We start from the raw sequence: 21935 nt of genomic DNA, 5'->3' as shown, positions 1-21935 counted from the left end.
AAAGAAATCATCAAAAATTACCAAAACCAACAAAATTACTTACCAATAACAGGAGCCTGAGTATCTAAAAAATTAACTAATAAATTTTGAAACAATGGCAAGCCAAAAGGTAAAACACTAGTAGAATCTTGTGAATCTTTTTCATCTGCAGTATCTGCTTCACCAAATTTCTGAATTAGAAAAATATAAAAAAAGCATAGTTTGCATCACTTGATCCTATCACATATTTAAAACAAAATTAATGAAAATTTTAAAGAAAGGAGACAAAGCAAAACTAGAACTATACCTCAGTTGTCAGATCTGCTTGTCTTTTTTCTAAAAGCTTAGCAACAACTAAAGCTCTATGCTCCCCACAACGCTTTGTGGTAACAGCCCACTCACAAAGAAGACGAACAATAGCTTCATCTTGAATAAGCATTTCACTGAGGCTACCATAGCTAGCACACTTTTCTTTATTGGCAGGTGTTGGGAAAACTTTAGAATATAAAACGTCAAGAGAGTTGATGTTATCAACTTTGTCAAAATTATGTCGATCTAATGCATCTAATGCATTTAAAACTTGTTGAATAGTAGAACCTGAAATAAAAACATAAGTAGCCATTTAGACATTATTATCATCTTGCTACATCTCATGTTTAGTTTTGAATAAAAATACAATTTGAATAATTATAGATGTTATTTTAGGCAAAAAGGTAATTGATTAATGCAAAGACAAAATCATTTTTACCAATACTAAATTTTTATAATTAAAATTCAAAGAGGAACTGATGTCTTTAAAAAATGGAGGCAACACATATAAACTTTTTTCATCATAAAAAAATTACCAAAATTGTTTAAAGAAATATCTTTTAAACTGATATGCAACTTAACAGCAAAATTATTAACAGATTCTGACAAATAATGTACATAAGAGTATACATTAATGCATCACACAAAAATGATAGAACACAATGAAAGTACTGTAGCAGTGCACCAGAACAGACACAGTCAGCCGCTGATATGGTTTTGAACATTCTATGGTTACCAATGTAGGATACGAAAGGAGGGAAGTTGTTTTTTGTTGGCAGTTTGTGATTCTTCTTGATTTCCTATTAAAAACGACCTGTTTGCAGTAGCTTGAATATCAGCTGTATTTATTTTCAAAGAGAAAAATGTTGAGAGTTTTACAAATGCAACTCAACACTCAGCATGTATATTTTTTATTCATTTCAAAACATAAACATTTTTAAAACACCGGAATACAGAATTCATTACTTAAAAAACCCAAAATTAAGGGATAACAAAAAAAAAAAAAAAAAAAAAAAAAAATTCACCCTGCTGAATTACATCTAATACAAGTGAATAGATAGAGAGTTCAGTCATCCAATCAAACTTACCACAAAAAGCTGTATCAAACATGGGATAAATAGATTAAAGAGGGATATTGACCTTCATGGAGGATAGATAAAAACATACAGAAAGGTCCAGACATGAGTGAAACCCAGCTTTATTTTCAACATTATATTAGTCATGGTTGAATGTTTGCTATAAAGTTACCTAGATTCCTAGACATTGGTAAAACCCAATTTATCTCAAAACACAGCTGAATTCTGTGACATTTTCTCGAAGATGTTTTGCGGCAAAACATCTTTGAATCCCCTATGTTCTACAAAACATTTGTGAGAACATAGCGTAGAAATCAATGTTACGACATGTATGGTATTTTACCAATGCTTATGACTCTTAAGACTTCTAGGTAAGTACATATAAAAAAGATTCAGTCATAATTAAAATAATGTAGAAAATAAATATGCCTATTTCAGGACAACTCTGTATATATTCATTGTGGTTTAGAGATTATAAAATTTATTGAAATATTAGAAAACTAATAAATTTTTCCTAATGTTCCGTGTGTGCACGTATACTTTAATTAACATGATACTTACCTAGAGCAGTTTGTTGCCATTTATCACATGACCACCTCACTTCTGCTGCACGGCCTCTTTGTCGTATTTGTTCTTCGGCCTGCCTCAGCTCAGCACGGATCTACACATTAAATACAATTTATATTAGGTGTAGGTTATAACATTGTAAGTTTTAAGTTCTTTTAAAAAGATATGAGGTTGATCACTTGATTTTTTATTAAATTAATTTTGCATTATTTTGAAAGCATCAACAACTGCACAGTAAATATAATTTTATTTTGTATAGTATTGTGACTTTAATTCCAAAGCAAGCACAATAATCAGGGTCAGCCATCTTTTGCAATTTAAGTTTCTGTTCTTATTCCTCAGTTTTTACCTATAAGCTATCTGCTAGGGCGGCTAGATTAGCCGCCTTCGTTGTCCGGCTCATGCAAACTGCCTACAGCGGGTTGATGTACACCACCTTTAGAGTTGTACTTCGGGGGTTTCACCACTGCCTTCTGTGCAGCATAGACCTCACCACCTATGACGGCTCACTCAACTCACTTGCTACCGGTTTCTGCAGCGCTTACTTTCCTGGAAATACCGCAGGGGGTACTTTTGTGGCTTCACCCTGTATTTGCCCCCCTCAGACAGCTTAAGCTAGTGAAAGAAATTAAATGGACGTTTTTGGGACGTAAATTACATTCCTTTAAAAGAAAAGAAGGAAAATCATGGCATCGAGAAACATGCTTTAAGCCTTTCGAAACGTAATTTTTCTTTGCGCATTGAAAAACATGTTTTACTTACACCTCTCGATAAACATTCACTTTACGTACAAGTTTTACTTGCTGGCGAGTCAATTCCGCTTTGGCATTTTGCCAGCAGCTCCGGAGGAAGAACGAAGATAGAAAAATTAAGTTTTTAATAAATATCTCTGCAAATTAAAGTTCTACAATTATAACAACTAGCTAAACATGCAGCCAAGAAAGTTACGAATCTATCAATACCGGGATTGATGATCAGTTTTCTGTCGTTCTCTAGGAGTAGCGATGACATAGTTACATACATACAAAGATACATCAATGCTTACTAATTGAAGATTAATTTATATGTTTTACTTATTAAATTCATTTTTATAGTTCACTGCAAAGCATTCAAAGCTGACCTGTAGGTTATTGCGAATGAATCTAATGCAAATATTCAAAATTCTACTTTAAATCATCATTGACTGAATGTAAAAATTGTGGTAATCAAGCTAATGAAAAAAAATTCCATTAGCTTTGGCTACCTCTATTCGACCACTTGTTCAAAAAAAAAAAAAAAAAAATCTTAGGCATAATTTTCATTAAAAAAAACATTGTTTACTACTTTGTTCAAGGTTTTAGATATTTTACTAATTATTTCTTCTTAGTAAAAGTTCAACAAATTACTTTCCTAGAGGTTATCCTCATAGCGAATTGGTACCTTGAAAACACTACAAAAAGACTGCCCAGAATATTCCTGGCAAAACCCATATCCACTTGAATTTATTTTCTCTGATGAATGATTGAGGCCTTCAGTATCAAAACCAGTTCATTTTTAAAATTTACAGGAAAGAATAAAACATTCACAATTGAAATATTTTTCTCAAAGAACATTTTTTTAAAAAGCAGTTATTGATCTGAATGAGCTGGATACAAAATTCCTTAATAGTATGATAGTACAAGGGCGCCCATATAGGTGGGCAAGGGGGGCTCAAGTCCCCCGTAGAAATTAAAACTTTCTTCCTTTTAGTACTTTTTTCTTTGCAAAAATGTAATAACATTTCTTTTCCAGCCATTAATGAGTAATTTATCGAAAATGTCAAACTTTAATAACTCTAATCTGTACTGAAATCGGTGTCTATGGGGAAAATATCCATGCAAAAAATATCTGAGCCCCCCCCTTACAATTTTGCATATGGGCGCCCATGCTTGAGTATCCAACAAGAAGTACCAAATTATAAACATAAACAAGTAGATACAGTATAACTTTGATTTAACCGATACCCAATTAAACGATTTCCTCAATTTAATGATGCAGTTCATTGGTACGGATTTGACTGTATTAAGTGTCTATGATGCTCTTCGATTTAACAATATCCTTGATTCAACGATAATTTTTCCCAGTACCTTGACAATCGTTAAATCGAGATTATAAGGTAAATAAAAACAAATAACTTTGGAAAATTAATGAGGAGAATTGGTTTTGAAATAAACCCCTGAGTTATTCACTGAAGACAAGACATAACAAGTAAAATATTATCCAGAAATATCTTGGATAGACTACACATGTCTTGGACAATGTATAAATCCAGAAGAAACTAAGTTATTGATATCAATCATGTAAGTCTCAGTTCTTATACAAAAAGTTGAATGCTTTTATCATCCTTTCCATGAAATCCCATCAAAATATTTTATTGATATAGAAATAAAATTATTACAACAAAAAAAAAAAAAAAAAAAAAACACACACACCATATTGTATAAATTTATCATATTATGGGAAACAGGCAATACATTTCATAACAGAAACATAACCTCTCCAGGCTCCATAACAGAATAAAGCTTTTGAATATTTTCACATTACCTGAGCATTAAATGGTCGCTGTGGCATCGGAAGACTAGAAGGAGCGCAAGGTAACATATCAAGAGGAGAACCATTAAGGACAGAGACATTTTTCCCTTCACCTATATTGTTCCAGACAAGAGCACTTGGACACTCCAGGGTAATAACCTATGAAAACAATTTAAGTTTCAAAAGTAATAGTAAAATAAATATATATGTATGTAGATTCTACTTTAAAATAAAGTTAATATTTCAAAATTTAAAACACTTGTTAATGAACAAATCATGAATCAATAAACAAATACAACAAATAGTTGCCTTAAGACAAACATTCATTACATCAAAACAATCACAATTTTTAAACACATATAAAACGTGAAATTTAAATTATATTTAGTATTGCATAGGGAATTGAAAAATAAGTTAAATAAAGTTACTTAGCCATGTCCCAGTAAATAAAACATATCCAGTTTATAACAGTCGAGTTTTTATTCATTTATTTTTATTTTTTTTCAATTTTGCAGGAAAAAAACAATTGTTTTTGTAGGAGGAGTAAGAAAATTAAAGGTTTTCAGATGTTTTTGCACATTATCTCTATTTTCCAGGACTTTTAGGGCCTTGAAGAAAAAAAAATCACAAAATTTTAGGACTTACAGGGAGGGTTTTCCTGGTCGCATACGCACCCTGGAACATGACTTTTGATAAAGTAGCATTGACTTTATTTTTGCTTATTTTTAACATCAATTGTAGCATAGCAATTAAAGTCTGGTTGTCAAGAGATGGTTCTTGACCATGCCTTATTTCAGATGCATTCATGAAGGGGTGATACACAAAGGAAAATTAAAGAACAGAATTTGCAAGAGTGGTATTGGTTCTAGAGCTTGAATATGTCACCTTGCAGGGATTAAAATATTAGCCAAAGAGTTAAAACATTTCAATTTTGTACGGTCAAGGCAGATGTCTCATTGGACAGGTCATTTTCCTAGTAAATGGTTGGGTCTTGGTTTTATCTCTTTCAGCAGCCATTGGTCAGAAACAGCAACTTCTCCTATAGTTAATGTGAATTGGAAACTGGGATATTTTTTGGTTATTCACCTGGGTATTTACCATAGGCTTGGTTAAATGCCCAAAAACTGGGTATTGTGGGGGAAAAAGTAAAAGTTGAAAAAGAAAAAGGATAAATGTTTATCAAAATGCAAAATAAAATGTGGAAAATTGATAAACACATATGCAGTATCAATTGATACTATTTAGGATAATGGCACCAGTAACAGACAGTCGTAAGTTTGGAATCAAATAATAAGAATTTTATGCGGGTAAAACTGATGTTGCTGCTCTCCATGAATACAGTGCAACCATCCAGTGTTATCAAGAGAATTTTATGAGCCAGTTGGTATGTACGAGGTAGTGGTGGAAGCTTATGAATGGCCACCACGAGGTCTGCCGGTGTTTCATGTCCATTTGAATTTAATAAGATTTTAGGTCTAAAAATAAAGAATTTTTGCACATTTTGAAGAGAAAAAGGGGAATTATGTCCATTACTCATCCTTTTCTCATCCTATCTGTAACTAGGTGTCATCAGAACTGTCGGTGTCTGCTACTGGGAGTTAGACCTTTTTTCGAAATGGAGCAAATAAAAATAGAATTAATTAATTCAGAGGATCCAGAAGCAGCCAAATGCTAGATGAGAGGTAGTTGCATGAGAGAAAAAGTTTTAAAAATTCACACAAATTAAAAGACTCAAAAAATTGAGTTAACCTGAAAGCGATGCCTTAAGTATGTCTGTTACTGGTGCCGTTACCCTATACCATACTATTCAATTTAAACTATTTTTCATTGAAAGTTTTGATGAAATTATTAAAAAATAAATTGTGAATTGACTCACTTGCAGTCTGTAAAAAATGTTAGTGGTCCAATTCACCTTGCAGATTTTAAATCCAATAATGCAAGGAAAGAGTTTGAAACAATCCAACCTACTTGATGGTTAACCTTTTGTTTATGAAGGAAAGAAATATTTGAAATTAGATAGTGATCAGCTGAAGACATTTAACTATAGGAGTGTTTATTAAGATCCTCCTAATGTTCATCTTCCTTAATAAAACTTGTTTAAAAACATTCATATTGGCAAAATATCACTAAACTGGTAATATAGCACAGGTCCTTTCTTCCTTCTCAATCCATTTTAAGGAACTTGTTTTCTCAAGCGAATTACAAGTGCCTTATTTTCCCGGTTAAATAATACGCATTGGCAATAATGTAGCAGCTTTATCAGTCTTGAAATAGATGTTTTGAACTTCATTTTATAATGCACGACAAGTTATGCTTTATTAACATCGCTTGTTTATTTTAACAATATTTTAGCACACACTCTTTGATGCATATAACATAGCTAGAATATGAAATTTGTAACATACATATGAAAGATTTCAAAGATAAAATAACATTTAAAAAACTGGCACTATGTGGCAACATTGACTTGAAATTGTTAGTAAAAACATTTGAAACAAAAATCATAAACATACCTGCAGTATACCAGAAAGCCAGAACAAGACACTACGATGATGAGGGCAGTTGAGATAATCAACTATACTAGCAGTGATTGGATTAAAAGATGGTTGGGAAGGGGGAGCTGCTGCAGGTAAGCTGCAAGAAAAGTACAATTGTTTATACAACAGCATTAGACACTTAAATGTTAACACAAAATTTAAATGTTGCTGGGGGGAGGGTGGAAGAATAAGATTCAAGACAGGTTAAAATGTGCAATATATAGATTAAAACCAGGGTAAGGTTAATCTCCAACCCTTTCTCCAGAACTGCCCACTTGATGCACTCATACACATATATGTATATTCAGTAAATTGCCGCCCATTAGCCAGGGCTAAGGCAGAAATACATGAAATACACCGCCAACTCAGTCATTTCCAGCCAAGGACTGCAGTTTCGTGCTTTTTAGCACTCATCACCCCGGCTTAAAAGGTTTCCCATCTCCAACTCAGTCATTTTCCTATGTCGGGCTGATGAGTGCTAATAAGCACGAAACTGCAGTCCTCGACTGGAAATGACTGAGTTGGCGGCGTATTTCAAATATATGTATAGCTTAGTTCATGGGCGCCCATATGCAAAGTTGCAAGGGGGGGCTCAAATATATTCCGCGTGGAAACTGATTTCAGGACAGATGAGAGTCATTAAAATTTGACATTTTTAATAACTTATTCATTAATGGCTGGAGAAGAAATGTTTTTACATTTTTGCAAAGAAAAAAGTACTAAAAGCAAGAAAGTTCTAATTTCAAGGGGGGGGGGGCTCAATCCTCCCCTTGCCCCCCTATATGGGCGCCCTTGGCTTAGTTCACAGCCTCCAATTATGCTCTCCCCCTATTGACCCTTAGTGGCTGATCTACTGAACTAAATTTAGATGCATTGGATATCAACCGACGGAAATATTCATACAACTATTGGACTCAGATTCAATCACTGAAGTTAAAATATTGTGTCGAACCAATACATGTGAACTCTCTACAACTTACACATAACATTGTAATTACATAAAAATTAAAATTGAGAGGGCTTAGACTTTATGCTAGGCATGGTTTTAAAAACAAATGTGTTACATGTAATGGATTTATATTAAAAATTAGACAACATTTGATTTAAATGTAACCAAAGGTAGTTTGCAAATCAAACTATCAACAAAAGTGCTGATAACTAATTAAACTCAATAAATTAGACATAAAAAAATAATAACACTAGTTGAAATAACTTACTTGGAAGAGTTATTTAAAACAGGACTTTGGCTTCGAGAAGTATCTGCGTTTTGTTCACATAATAAGTAGTTTAATTTTCTTGAACAGTGATGAGCAAGGCGTCGAGATAAAAGCTGTGAATTAACGAATTCATCCACATACTGAAATAAATAAATAAGTAAATATTCAAATGCGGAGAAAGATATTTTGCAGAACAACATGTGTACAGCTCTAACCATAATTAATTTCTTTTTTGAAAAGGTCTGCTTACCTTCTTTCTTTTAAAGATATAGTCAATACTAACCAGAAAATGAATTGTCAATGCATCAACTGACTTGAAAAATAATGATTTGCACCTGTTGCGGGTGTGACCGTGCAGGCAAAATCATTATTTTTTTTTAAACAGAAAAAAAAGCAAACGTTTAAAATTCGGGGAGTAAAGGGCATAAAAATATGTGTAAAAATGTCGCATTAGTGAAAACGAATTTAGCAATATATTATTTCTCATTTTACCAAAATAAGAAGATAATTAATTCACAAAATATAGAGAAAAAAAACTGCCTTATGTATGCACAAAAAAATCTAAAAATACTACAACTTCTAACTAAATGGGAAAAAAAAAATATTTTAAACAGTATTCCTCAAAACAGTATTACTGCTTAAAATAATTTAATATGGTTATAGGATTAGTGAGATGATGGAAGTACAATGGAAGTTGCAGTGTTTCCTTGCTCATTATCCTCCCCTCCATACGAAATATTGGTGCTTATTTTACATCAAACGAAATTTCTAATATACATATTAAATGCTATCATTATCAAATTTCCTCAAACAAATCAGCAACATATCCAACCACTTCTTTTACTTTATTTACAAACTATTCAACACAACTCTGCTTGAGTGCATTTCATACATTTTGTACAGAATTCAAAAAGTTAACTAAAAACTTGAAATTAAATGCATCTAGGTTGTAAAACTAAAATTTTCATACCTGCAAAACTAAAGGCAGAATTATTTTAATCATTGGGTCATCAGGAGTTTTTGCCTTTTCTAATAAGTCAAGAATCCAGGTAAGAAAATCTTGCCGATCTAATAATCCTTCCTAATAGGTAAATAATTGATAGTGTTAAAATTATATATATAAGAACATAATACAGTATTTATACATTACGTAAACATGGCCAAAGCATTATACAGTTGGCTCTCTGTTTAACGACTTTAAAGGGACCACAAAAAATCGTCCTTAAGTAGAAAGCGTCCTTAAATAGAATGCTTTAAACACTATAGTGGACCATCTGGGACCATGAAAAGACGTCGTTAAATAGAGAAAGTTGTTAAATAAGGCATCGTAAAACAGAGAGTCAACTGTATTTGTTTAAAATACTAGCCAAAATGTGTAAAGTTATGCCCAAAGTTTAAAAGTTACGATATAAGTGATCACCATGGGTGCAAGTTTGGTGATGTGTTCAAGACAGAAAATATTTTCAGCCCCCCCCCCCCCGCCCGCATGCGGGCTTAAGGAAAAATTTGTATATATAAATGTTGCAGATCTTAACAATGCCAGTTTTGGAATCTGTTTGATTTAAATTTTAAGCCTTAAAATTGTAATATTTAAGTGTTTTGCCATCATAATTCTAAAAAATCTAAAATCCGGCAATAAAGGGGGGGGGGGGGGTCCGGGGGCTCTCCCCCAGAAATTTTTTCAAATTGAAGTCCAAAAAACGCTGTGGCAGGCCATTTTGGTAAAGTTCAGGGAAAGGAGGGGTTCAGGGACTCTTACATCAATTATTTCAAACTGATAGTCCCAAAATCACAATATTGGGCAACCTTCAAAAAATATTAAAGAAAGAGGGGGGGGGGAGACGCTATGGGGCTTTCCCGAAATCGAAGATTTAAAAACGAAATTTTAATTTAAATTTCATAACGTTTATACTCTTTTTGAATGCACTATTGAAGGGATGGAGTTCAGCAACCCTCCTTCGGCAATATTTCGAAATTGAAGTTTCAAAAACGCAATTTTAGACGATGTTGGATAATGTAAGGGATAAAAGCGTTTGCAGCACCCCACCATTAGTTTTTTGTTGATCCTAAACATTTTTGTTGTAACAATAAAATCGCTTAGGACATAAGATTTTCACTTTTGCATCATAAATCAGTTCTAATTCGAAAGTCTACCCAAGGTAGCGCCAACAAACTAGAAAAGAAGGAAAGGTGGGGGAAGGGTAAGACCGACTAATAATAATAAACTGTCATCATTCCCCCACAGTCTTCATTTGAAAAAGAATTCTTTTATAGGATAACAGGTGGTGAAACTAGCAATAAAAAATCGCTTCAATGAAGTAGATGTATTTTTTAAACAAGGTACCCTTTCCAACATTCATTAATTAAAAAAAGAAATAGGGGAACTGAATCCTAACTGCAGGCAGGGTTCCCGAATCACATCCCTCTTAAGGCACTCAAATATAGCCTAAAGTGGCGCTTTAAATATTTCAGCATCAAAGAATTTTCGGAATAGAACTCCCGAACCCTTTCCTTCTGGGACCACAAATGTCCTAAATTTCAATTTTTAAGGCTTCAGTTTCTAAAGTTTCTAAATTGTTTTGTAGGAATAGTACCCCTCTTACCTATAAACATGATTTATGACCGCCTAAAAATTTTAATACTTTAATTTTGGAAACTTTTTGAAAAAATCTTCCTACACCCTTCCCCCTTAAGTCATCCAAAGATAGCCCAAACCAAAGCTCTTAAAATTTCAGAAACTAAAATATTTCGGGCTGGGAGTGCGGAATAACCCCCCCCCCCTCCCTCTCATTGTGTTTACTAAACGCAGTGTAAGATTTTGCTTAAGATTTATTTTTCTATTGAGAGAGCAACTCCCTTCCACACATCGCCAAAGACAACCCAAAGGTTTAAGACTTCAATTTCGAAAATGTTTCAAGAAAGACCCCTGAATTCTCTAACTCTTACCTCACTCAAAAATAGCCAAACTAACATTTCAATACTTCGGGGAGAGAGACCCCCTCCCCCCCCCCCCCCGAACTCTTTCCTCTAAGTTCACTAAATTTTACTTAAATTTGCGGTTTCCCCTTTTCATCACCGAAGATTTTAGAATTTAAATTCTAAAACGTATTGAGAGAAAGCCTTCGAATTGCCTCTTCTTAAGTCTTCCAAAGATTACCTAAAGCCGAGTTCTGAATACTTCAGCTTTGAATATTTTTTGGGAAAGGAGAACCCCGAGCCCCAAGACGGTCCAAAGTTGCGCTTTTAAGACTCCAGTTTCGGAATTTCGCCTAAAGAGAGGCCTCCCTCTTGACATTGCCAAAGACAGCCTAAAAGATTTAAGACTTCAGTTACAAACTTTTCAGGAGAGGGTCGCAAATGCCTTTTAACTTAAGTCATTTAAGTATAGCCTCAAATAGTTTTTAATACATCAGCTACAAAACATTTTCATGTTAAAACACCAAAACCATCTCTCATAAATTCACCAAAGATTGCCTAAATTAGTGTTTTTAAAACTCCAATCTTCGATTCTTTTTTAAAACCCACTCTTACATCATCAGAGACAGCCTAAAACTTTTTGACTTTTAAATTTTTAAGAGTTTGCAGTGGAGAAATATCGAACCACTCCTAGCTTCAAAAATATTTTCAATTCAGTTTTTCGATATTTTATACTGTAACCCATGGGTACCCCCCCCCCCTTAGATTGTCCAAGATATCAACGTTTTAAGACCTCAGTATCGTGGGTTAATTTGCGGACAGATTACCCTCTTTGCAAGAGCAGCGTTTTTTCACAAACTCGTGCTGCCGTTATTTTTCTCCTTTCCTTTCTCTCTCCCCCCCTTCCCCCACCCGTATTTCCATTCTAGCGAGTGTTCGATTCAATGAAATTAGAATTTAGTGATTCCTCAAGTCTGTCAAAAATGCAGGAACGGTTTGCCCATCGGTGTTTCCAACCAGCTTGAAATCCCCCCCCCCCCCCGATTATTTCCAAAATTCCCATTTTCATTAAAATCTTCAAAATCCTTGATAGTTTCTGTTTTACCTGGTATGTGGACGCCCTTTGCTGTGGCGAAAATATTTCATCTTGTCAGCAATCGCTTTCAATCGGTGATGCAGATTCAACTTTTAAGACATTTTAAGAGCGTACATAATTTTCATTTATGCGTGTAAAGTTTGCAAAAAAAAAAACCACAAATGAAAAAAAACGAAAGGATGATCGAAAATAGCATGAGAAAAGGCTAAATTTTCAATTAGAGCCGATTGCTTCGAAAAATCAGGGAGGATAGCGAGCAACTCCTCGGTTTGCAATGCAGTGAGTTGGAAATAACAAAGCTATACCTAAAAAACGTCAAACGGTGCGAGCCGAAAAGCCACTCCTCCAAAAGCACGTTGCAAACAAAACAAGCACATGGCGGAAAACCGAGAGAATGTCGATGTAAATTCGTGGTTATGGAACGGTCCAGTAATATTAAAGAATATTTTTCAAACACTCAATTTTTCTTTTTTCATTAAAAATTAAAAGAAAGTCATTGAATTTCTTTCCATCCCGACCTCCGTCTCGGAAATTTTGTCAAGACGGAAATCCATCCTGAGACGGAAGGTCTTGCACCCATGGTGATCACTAAAATAAAAACCTACAGGTATCAAATTCATCTAATTTGGTCAAACAAGAAAACAGGGTTCATACTTAATTTTTGAAATCAAAATAAATACTTTTTACTCACTTTTTCAACAAAATAAAACACCTAAATATGAAAATGCATAACAAGTCATAAGTTGGATTCTTTTTTTTTTCATTGTGTCATGCACAAAATACACTGAAACTCGTGCAAGGATAAATAAATTTTAAAATACTAAAAATTTGCAGTTTACGATCACAATAAAAGGGGAAAAATTATTGAACTCAAATGAAAAAAGAATTTTTTTAGACATTCTATTCTGCCACCGGGCATTTTAAGCTGTTCCAATATTTTTCAATCGCAGCTTTAACAGACAGGATTTATAAGCACTAAACTTCTAAAAGAAAAATATCAGTTCGAGATATTTTTCCGACTGGATTTAGACTACCACCGAATTTGAAGGACTTTTTTAAAACATTTGAGCTGATAGGTTTTGCAAAATTCTAATTAAAATGTTGTATTCTTTCCCACTGTTCCCATACCTGCACAAATTTTTACCCCCACTTGAAGACTTGAATAGACATCAGAATCAATTCAGAATACAGAAAAAAACCTTACAATAAAAAAATACATTTTACTTTGAAAACAAAAGAAAAATTAAGATTATCTACTCAAAACTTAATATTCTCCCCAAAATGAGTAGATATAAAAATTGTTAGTACAAAATTAAAATAAAAAGCTAAAACAATTTTTAAGCTGAAAATAAAGTAATTCAATTTTAGTAGCGTAGTTTAAAACTTCAATTTTTCAAAATAATTAAAAAATTTACAGGATGCAAAAATATTGAAACTTTACAATTTTTGAAGCTGCATGTGTATTAAAAAAGTCAAAGGAAAAAACTTGTACCTCATATAAATGCCTTGCTAGTTGTGTGCAGTACTGCCACTGTTTATAAGCGACATCTACAGTGACACCATTCAAAGAATTGTTTCCTAAATTTGAACTGGAATTTGAGGTATTGCTAGTACCAAGGGAGCTATTTGTTGTAACACTGTTTGAGGATGACGAAGAAATGCTGCCACTACTGCTACTTCCTAATGACATAGAGCTGTGATGATGCTCTGCAAGTTTCATTAACTGCTCTCGTAAAAATTTGCACAATGCTTGAGTCCATTCTAGAAAGAATAATCAATACAAAACATTAGTAAATATTTTTACAAATTTGGTAATTAGATGCTATTTTTATGTGCTTATTTGTAGTAATCTTGCTAAAATTTGGCATTTATTACATAAATTTTCGGTCAAAATTGCCACACATTTTGAAGCTTTACCTACGATTCAACTGCAATCAACTGCCACATTTACCATTTAGCGAAAAGAAGAATAAACATAATTCAGGAAAACAGAAAGAAGTTGAAAAACAACAAAAAGTTAAACAAGTACAAAATAAAACATGAAATGGAAACGTAAAGACAGAAAAATGTAACAAAGGAAGACATTACAATAACCACCTACAACACCAAGGAGAAAAAAATATGAGAGGGTCATTCCATATCAAGTGATCCAAAGTTTTTTCCCTCACCTTTTTGTATTTCTTTGAAATTTGGCTCATCAATTGTACCCTTTGAGGTAATCAAAAGTCCAAATTTTTAGATTTTTATCTCTATTATTTTTTTTTTATTTATGACACTTTGATTTTTCGAAAAACCCTCCTTTTTTCATGGATGTTTGAACATAAAATGGACGATAACTCAGCACCAAATATAGAGAGAATGATTTGGTAAAAAGCATTTTAAAGTACATTAGTTGCTGTTTAATTGGATATGCAACATGACTAATTTCAGAAAATGGTTAATTTTTAAAAAATGAAATTTAAATTTTAAATTTAAATTTCTCAGAAAAGGTATAATGAATTTTTTTAAAAAAATTCCCAAAAATTTGTGTGTATTTTATCTTTATTTGTGCAAAGTTTCAAGTTGGGATCTCAATGGGATCATATTTTTATGCATTTTTAAATAAAATTTGACTTATGAAATAATGACATTTTTCAGATTCTAAATAGTTAAATATAGGGTTCTCTTACTAAGGATGGTCTAATAAGTAGTAATTGATCATGACTATGCTTGAAATGAGCTGACATGAATTTGTAGATTGGTACCCCCCTCCCCCTGCCACACAACCACTTTTTATCTTTTTTTTTTTCAAAACTGTATTTAAAAAAAAAAAAAAAAGCTGGCACGTAAGAGTTATAATCATAATAAACTGGGATGCACGCTGCTAAACATCAGCAGTGACTAAGGCTTATAAATGTGGGGGAAGGGTCATAAAAACTAAATTCAGAAAAACTTTAACAGACAAATAGAATCACTCATTTGCAGCTTTTTTTTTCTTTCGAAAAGTGGGACGATAGGGGGAGGGGGAAAGGGAGGGGGAAGAGCAATCTGGAATGAAGCTTAACAACATGGAAGGTTATGCTCAAACTAGCTAAATTTGTTTGATCTATAACTGCTTTTAATATATGCACAAATAGATCTCGCTGCATTGCTCTCCTTTACAACTGAAACTAAAAAGAAAACTAGCATTAAAGAAAAGAAGACCGCCGCACTCCAAATGTTGTAGAAAGACAGTTTTATGCGGAGATACATATTTGCTTTCTTTTACAACTGAAATTAAAAGAAAGCTAGCATTAAAGCAAAGAAAAAAACAGCTGCACTCTAAATGTGTGGAAAGACGTTTAGTTTTATGCGGACAGACATATGATCTGATATTTAGATTGATTTTTAGTTTAGTGTGAAAAGAATGAAATAAAATGGGGGGAAACACTCCTATTTTGCTATGATCTTGGAACAAACTATTTTTTTCCTCCCTCCAAAATTGAAAGTTGGCGCAGGGGTAGGGGATGAAATGAATCATAACTTTCCTTATCAGATAGTGAATTAATCAAGTACATTTTGTGAAGTTCGGATTGAAAAAGAAACACTTGGTCAGAAAAAAAAAAGCGTCAGGTGAGGCGTGATACTATTATAGTGTTAATCGTATGCGTGGGTGGGTGGGGGGGAATGTACTTCGTCTTGCTTTAAAGAAGAACATTTACCAGCTTTTTATATGCTTTCTATTCATTTTGCTTTATTTTATTAACTTATTTATTTTTTGCGTTTTGAAAATAGTTTTGAAAAAAAAAATAAAAGTGGTTGTGCTGGGGGGAGGGGGCTTTTTCTTGATTTAAACAAGATTATTTAACAACTTTTAATAAGTTTACTATTTATTTTGTTTTATTTATTTATTTATTTAATTTTAATTTTCGAAATATTTTGAAAAAAAATAAATAAAAGTGGTGGTGGGGGGGGGGGGGCTTACCAATCTACAAATTCATGTCAGCTGATTTCAAGCATAATCATGATCAATTACTACTTACTAGACCATCCCCAGTAAGAAAACCCCATATTTAACTAGTTAGAATCTGAAAAATGTCATTATTTCATAAGTCAAATTTTATTTAAAAATTCATAAAAATATGATCCCATTGAGATCCCAACTTGAAACTTTGCACAAATAAAGATAAAATACACACAATTTTTTGAGAATTTTTTAAAAAAATTCATTATACCTTTTCTGAGAAATTTAAATTTAAAATTTAAATTTCATTTTTCAAAAATTAAAAATTATCTGAAATTAGTCATGTTGCATATCCAATTAAACAGCAACTAATGTACTTTAAAACGCGTTTTACCAAATCTTTCTATCTATATTTGGTGCTGAGTTATCGTCCATTTTATGTTCAAACATCCATGAAAAAGAGGGTTTTTCGAAAAATCAAAGTGTCATAAATAAAAAAATAATTGATATAAAAATCTAAAAATTTGGACTTTTGATTACCTCGAAGGGTACAATCGATGAGCCAAATTTCAAAGAAATACAAAAGGGTGAGGGAAAAAATTTCCCAAATTTTGGATCACTTGACATGGAATGACCCGAGATCAAAGAAGAGGGCAAAAAAAGACTTAACAATTAATGAATGGATACCACATGGCAGAAAAATACAGAATGGCTTTAAGATCATTAACTAGATTAGAACGATTCTTCAGAATGTGGAAAGACTCCCAAAAATCAAGATTTGATGAATTTGGGCATTTCTGGATAATTTCTAATGAGTTGAAATCAAAGGAGTGATTTGCGTCCCAGCAGTGTTGAGCAATACTAGATTTATTAAATTGTTGTTTTCTCACATAATTTTTATGCTCTTTTAAACAAAATTTCAAAGAACGGCAGGTCTGTCCAATATAGGCAAGACCGCTTGTCACTGTCATGAATTACTCGCTGGACTGGCGATTCTGTTCATGAACATTTCGGTTACTTGATTGGCATTGTTTTCAATCATTCCAGTGCCAAGCAGACAACTGTCTCGTCAAGAATCACGTTGTTTTGTTAGCTTCACTATTAGTTCTCACGGAATGCACTAAAGCTCTGCCTTAGCCCTGGCTTAATGGTAGCAACTTACAGTCTATTAATCAAGTATGAATGATTCTAACCAAAATAAAACTTAATAATTTTATCCCTAAGTGCAACAATCACTGTAAACTAGGTAAGTCTCAAATATTTACAGTGACTGAAATCAATCAAAATAATAAGAATGAACAGTAATAAGTAAAACATCTTTAAGTATTCTCTCCTTTTGTTATTAAAAAATAACTATAGCAACAATAGGCACAGTGTGCCTATAGTTGCTACAGTGTGGTATTTTTGAGCTTCTTTTTCAAAAAATTATTATTAAGCTTTCAAATAAACGTACATTGCAACTAAAATTCTTATTAGTATATTTGTAAATGAATAAATTATTTAAAAAGATTTTAAATACTGTGCTTGTCAGGGCATTTTATAAACTTTAAAACGATAGAAATTGAGGTGCCGAAACTGGAGCAAACATTGTTCATGTATCATCAGTAAATTTTCAATACTTGCATACTAATTTTCTGCAGAAGGTTTTTTTTTTTTTTTTTTTTAATTTCAAATTCATTTGATACATCTAGGATCATTATTAGTAAATTGTACTTTTCTTTCTCTTGGGGAACATAGTACTGTATGTACATGTAGCAGACACACACGCAAAAATCAGATTTAAAAAAAATAAATAATTGGAAGATTGCAATCAGTGAAGTACATTGCAGAGGTAGGAAAATGATCAAAGTAGTGTTATAATTTAAATTAAAATAATTATTAATGCACCAAAAAATATGGTACACAATTTTTCCCACTGAATGATGTACAATATTTTTATATCTTCTTTCATTGTTTTAAATAAACAAAATAAATTAGTTTTCAAAAGAAAGAAGAAAAATATATTAAAATATTTTTCAAACCTTGAGATGGATCTGGAAGTTGTCTTTTTTTAATTTTTGCTTCAGATATTGCGGCAATGTAAGCAGATGACATTTTTATAAACCACGCGGCCCTTAACATTGGAACTGAATATTCATATAACGTCATAAATATCTCTTCTTTCTTGTTAAATATTGGAACCTATAACATGTAAACATTTAAAGTTATATCAATGGAATCACATGATAAAGTTCAAACATGCATAATTTTAACCTCAAATTTTCTTAAGTAAAATACCTTTTTTGCAAGAAGTGTAAGTGGTTTAGATCCAGCCAAATCTTTGAACCAGGTTTCAATTGCATTTTTTGATCTAGCTGTTACCTAAAGGGGGAGGAAATATTATTTGAATAAATAAAGATGACTAATCTGCTACTTTAATCAATCAAAAACACTTTCACGCAGGAAAAGATCTAATCAGTTGTAAAAATAGACAAAATTCATTGAATATTCAGACAAAAAATTCAATTTTCCAAAAAAGATAATAATATGAATTTGCATGGAATTCATTTTGGAAAAACTCACAAAGTAATCACTTTTGTCTGTAAAAGCATGAGAAAAGTTTTCCAATTGGATATTCTTTTGTATTTGCTTTGCTGATAGTCAGAACCAGCAATTGTGACTGAAAATGAGAGATCTTTAAGCTCTGATATCAGCAAATACCAATTGGGGTTTTTTAATAGATTTAAAGCTACACAGCAAAAAGTATAGAAGGTTTTGACGTGTAATATGATAGGGTGTAGTAAACTATGATTCATCTATACTAATAATAAAGCTGAAAGTCTCTCTGTCTGGATGTCCGGAGGATGTCTAGATGTCTGGATCTCTGTGACGTGCATAGCGCCTAGGCCGTTCGGCCGATTTTCAGGAAATTTGGCACAAAGTTAGTTTGTAGCCAGGGTTCATACTGTATTTGGATGAAAAAATTCCATGATTTTTCCAAGACTTTTTCATAACTTCAATGAAAATTTTCATGACCTTGTTACACGAAGAGAATAGCACTATTTAATCTCAAACTTGGTAATATGTGGAAATGAGCATTAGAAAAACGTCTATATGAATGCCACAGCCTCATTGAAGCACTTACTCGTAATGGAAAAAATATAAGTGCACACTTAAAAAACTAAACTATTCTTATATGTCTTCATCATATAACTTTAAATAAATTGAAAATGCGGTGAAGTAAATAGGATGATGCTTAAATGTCTGATTCTTTTTTTTTTAAACAGGCAGAATGATATAGAAATTGACAAAGGTTGAATGAATCATCACTAAGTTTCAATAAATTTGCTTCAAAAGTTAACTTTTAGTGTCAACAGTGCCTTTAATCATCCACGTAATTTGACAGTATTTTGGTTCTTTAAAGTAAAGCCACATAGTTTAGTTCTTCATGTTTCTAAACCAGATCTTTTTAGAAAAAACAATTCAGTAATGAATCAATCTTCTGATTCAAAAGTATATTTGTTTTGTTGACAAATTTGTGTATTTTCAAATGCATATAAATTAATAGGTTCAGAAATTCCAGAACACATTTAATTTCTGACATTGAACGTAGCAGTGGGTCGAATGGATTAGTTTTGCGTGCCGTATGTTGGGCAGTACTGTTTTAGAGCATTAGAATTCCTCTTTTTCTGTATTTTCTGTATTCTATTGCCTGACTTACGATCTTTATTTTCTAAAACATTCAACAAATTAAGATAAACCCTGATAAATTTAATAATAAAATCCTTACAAGTAATAGAATCGGACTCGCATGCAATTGAATTGCTTTTTTTTTTCTGAATGGGCGTGGCAAAACTAAGAACGTGAAATTTTGCTACTACAGAATATGAAACATAATAAGTGTTGAAAATAACAGAAAATTAAAAATAAGTGATGTTCTGGCAGTAAAATCACACTGCAAAAATGGCAAGCGGCTGCGACAGAAGTGGATGCAATGAGATTTCGAAATTCAGATTTGATTTTTGGATCGTTCAATTTTCCACTTTTAATAGCTTTTATGTCCTATTCTATTAAATCACTCCAAATTTCTAATGCTCCTTTAACTACTGTTCCTTTCTCTTTGTCCAGGATATTTTTCCATGACTTGAAATAAATTTTCTTGACTTTCAATGAAAATTTCAATTTTCCATGACTTTTCCCAGGTCTGAAATTCTGTTATTTTTTTCCATGACTTTCCAGGATTTTCCATGACCCGTACGAACCCTGGTAGCATTGGGGTGTGCACCTCAAAGCAATTTTTCGAAAATTCGATGCGGTTTTTTTTCTATTCCAATTTTAAGAACAAAATTATCATAAGATGGGCGAGTAAATTCTGAAATTATTATAATGTGGAACCGTAACTTGGGCACCATACATTATTTGTAAATATACAGGCGAACCAAAGGACCTTTTAATTTTTCTATTACGGGCAAAGCCGTGCGACCTACCACTAGTATATAATATTTTGAAATAGACTATTGTGAGCTGCGTACTCAAAATGTAGATTGGGGCAAAAAATGTTTTTATTTGAATTAGGAAACCTCTCATTGGAAAGAGTATTAACAATAAAGATATGAATCATATCGCATAGTGTTGAAATAAACTAGTACACAAACAGATGAAAAAAAAAAAAAGATTGTCATTGTAATGTATAGCATGGAGCACAGGAGAGGCAGTAGGGACATGATTCTTAAATTTGTCAAAGTGAAAGATGTTAATGGGTTAAATTTTTGCACAGAAAGCAGAACAAGGGGTCATTGTTTTAAGCTATTCAATTCTCATGCTAACCCACAAATTAGGAAAAACTACCACTTTAGAAGGGCTATGGGCACTTGGAACAGCTTACCGGAAGAGGCAGTGATGCGCAAGAGGGTGGATTGCTTTAAGAGAGTCATTGATCTTCATTGGGGACTAATATATTGTCGAGGACCAGCCCCAGAGTCAGTTCCTGGTCTTAACATTTGTATTTGTAATAAAAGTAAAGAAAGTGGTAACTGGTGAAAGATGTACAGAAGTTATTCCTAAGATTTATACTTCAATTGTATGTATACTACAATTTGGAATATTAGTACAGTTGGTTCTCTGTTTAACGATGCTCTATTCAACGACTCTCTATACTTAAAGATGATTTATCACTGTCCTAAATGCTCCACTGTAGTTTCAGAAGCTTTCTATTAAAAGACACATTCTACTTAAGGACAATTTTATGTGGTCTCTTGAAAGTCGTTAAATAGAGAACCAACTGTATTAGTTATCATTTGTTAGCTTGAAAATAGTCAACATGTATAGACAAAAAAAAAAAAAAAAAAAAACTCAGCAACATTAGGAAATTGATTACACTTTCAGGAGATTGGGGTCAAATAATTTGACAAATGATCAATCTTAATCTGTTGAAAATAAGTATGATCAAAAAATTCAAGTAACACAGCAGTGGCGCCGACTCCATGGGGCTTGAGGGGGCCCGAGCCCCCTCAAAAATATTTTTGAGGGGGCAGAGCCCCTCCAATAAATCATGAAAAGTATTAGTTAGTTTTCTAAACTCATAAATTTATTTTTTATTTTCCTTCTTTGAAGCTAGTTTACCTTGTAAAATACAGATTAAGTGGTAAGCAGGTAGTGTGAATAATGTTGGTGTTATAGCGTTGCAAGCACACTTAGAATATGTCCCAGTGCGCGAACTTACGGGTCAAATCTGTTGCCGGTGGGCCGCGCTGCGGCGAACTCATCTAAGTGTAGCTGATCTGGAAA

The 21935-nt window shown here is 32.8% G+C and overlaps 1 protein-coding gene across 1 annotated transcript in view; it reads right to left on the bottom strand.

The window, feature by feature from the left end:
• The window catches only part of LOC129227266 (mediator of RNA polymerase II transcription subunit 12-like protein), an 88348-nt gene that overhangs the window by 48878 nt on the left and 17535 nt on the right, over positions 1-21935 (bottom strand). The window contains exons 5-14 of the mRNA XM_054861784.1: positions 18447-18530; positions 18191-18350; positions 13740-14008; positions 9206-9316; positions 8236-8375; positions 6995-7115; positions 4494-4640; positions 1926-2025; positions 287-576; positions 44-170 (exon numbers count right to left, since the gene is read on the bottom strand). Coding sequence (XP_054717759.1) covers positions 44-170; positions 287-576; positions 1926-2025; positions 4494-4640; positions 6995-7115; positions 8236-8375; positions 9206-9316; positions 13740-14008; positions 18191-18350; positions 18447-18530 — 1549 coding nt within the window. The remainder of the gene's footprint in view (positions 1-43; positions 171-286; positions 577-1925; positions 2026-4493; positions 4641-6994; positions 7116-8235; positions 8376-9205; positions 9317-13739; positions 14009-18190; positions 18351-18446; positions 18531-21935) is intronic.

Source organism: Uloborus diversus, chromosome 8 (genome assembly GCF_026930045.1).
Source record: "Uloborus diversus isolate 005 chromosome 8, Udiv.v.3.1, whole genome shotgun sequence".
NCBI classification, from domain to species: domain Eukaryota; kingdom Metazoa; phylum Arthropoda; class Arachnida; order Araneae; family Uloboridae; genus Uloborus; species Uloborus diversus.
Note: the sequence above shows the minus strand (reverse complement) of the source record. Positions and strands in the feature narration are given on the sequence as shown.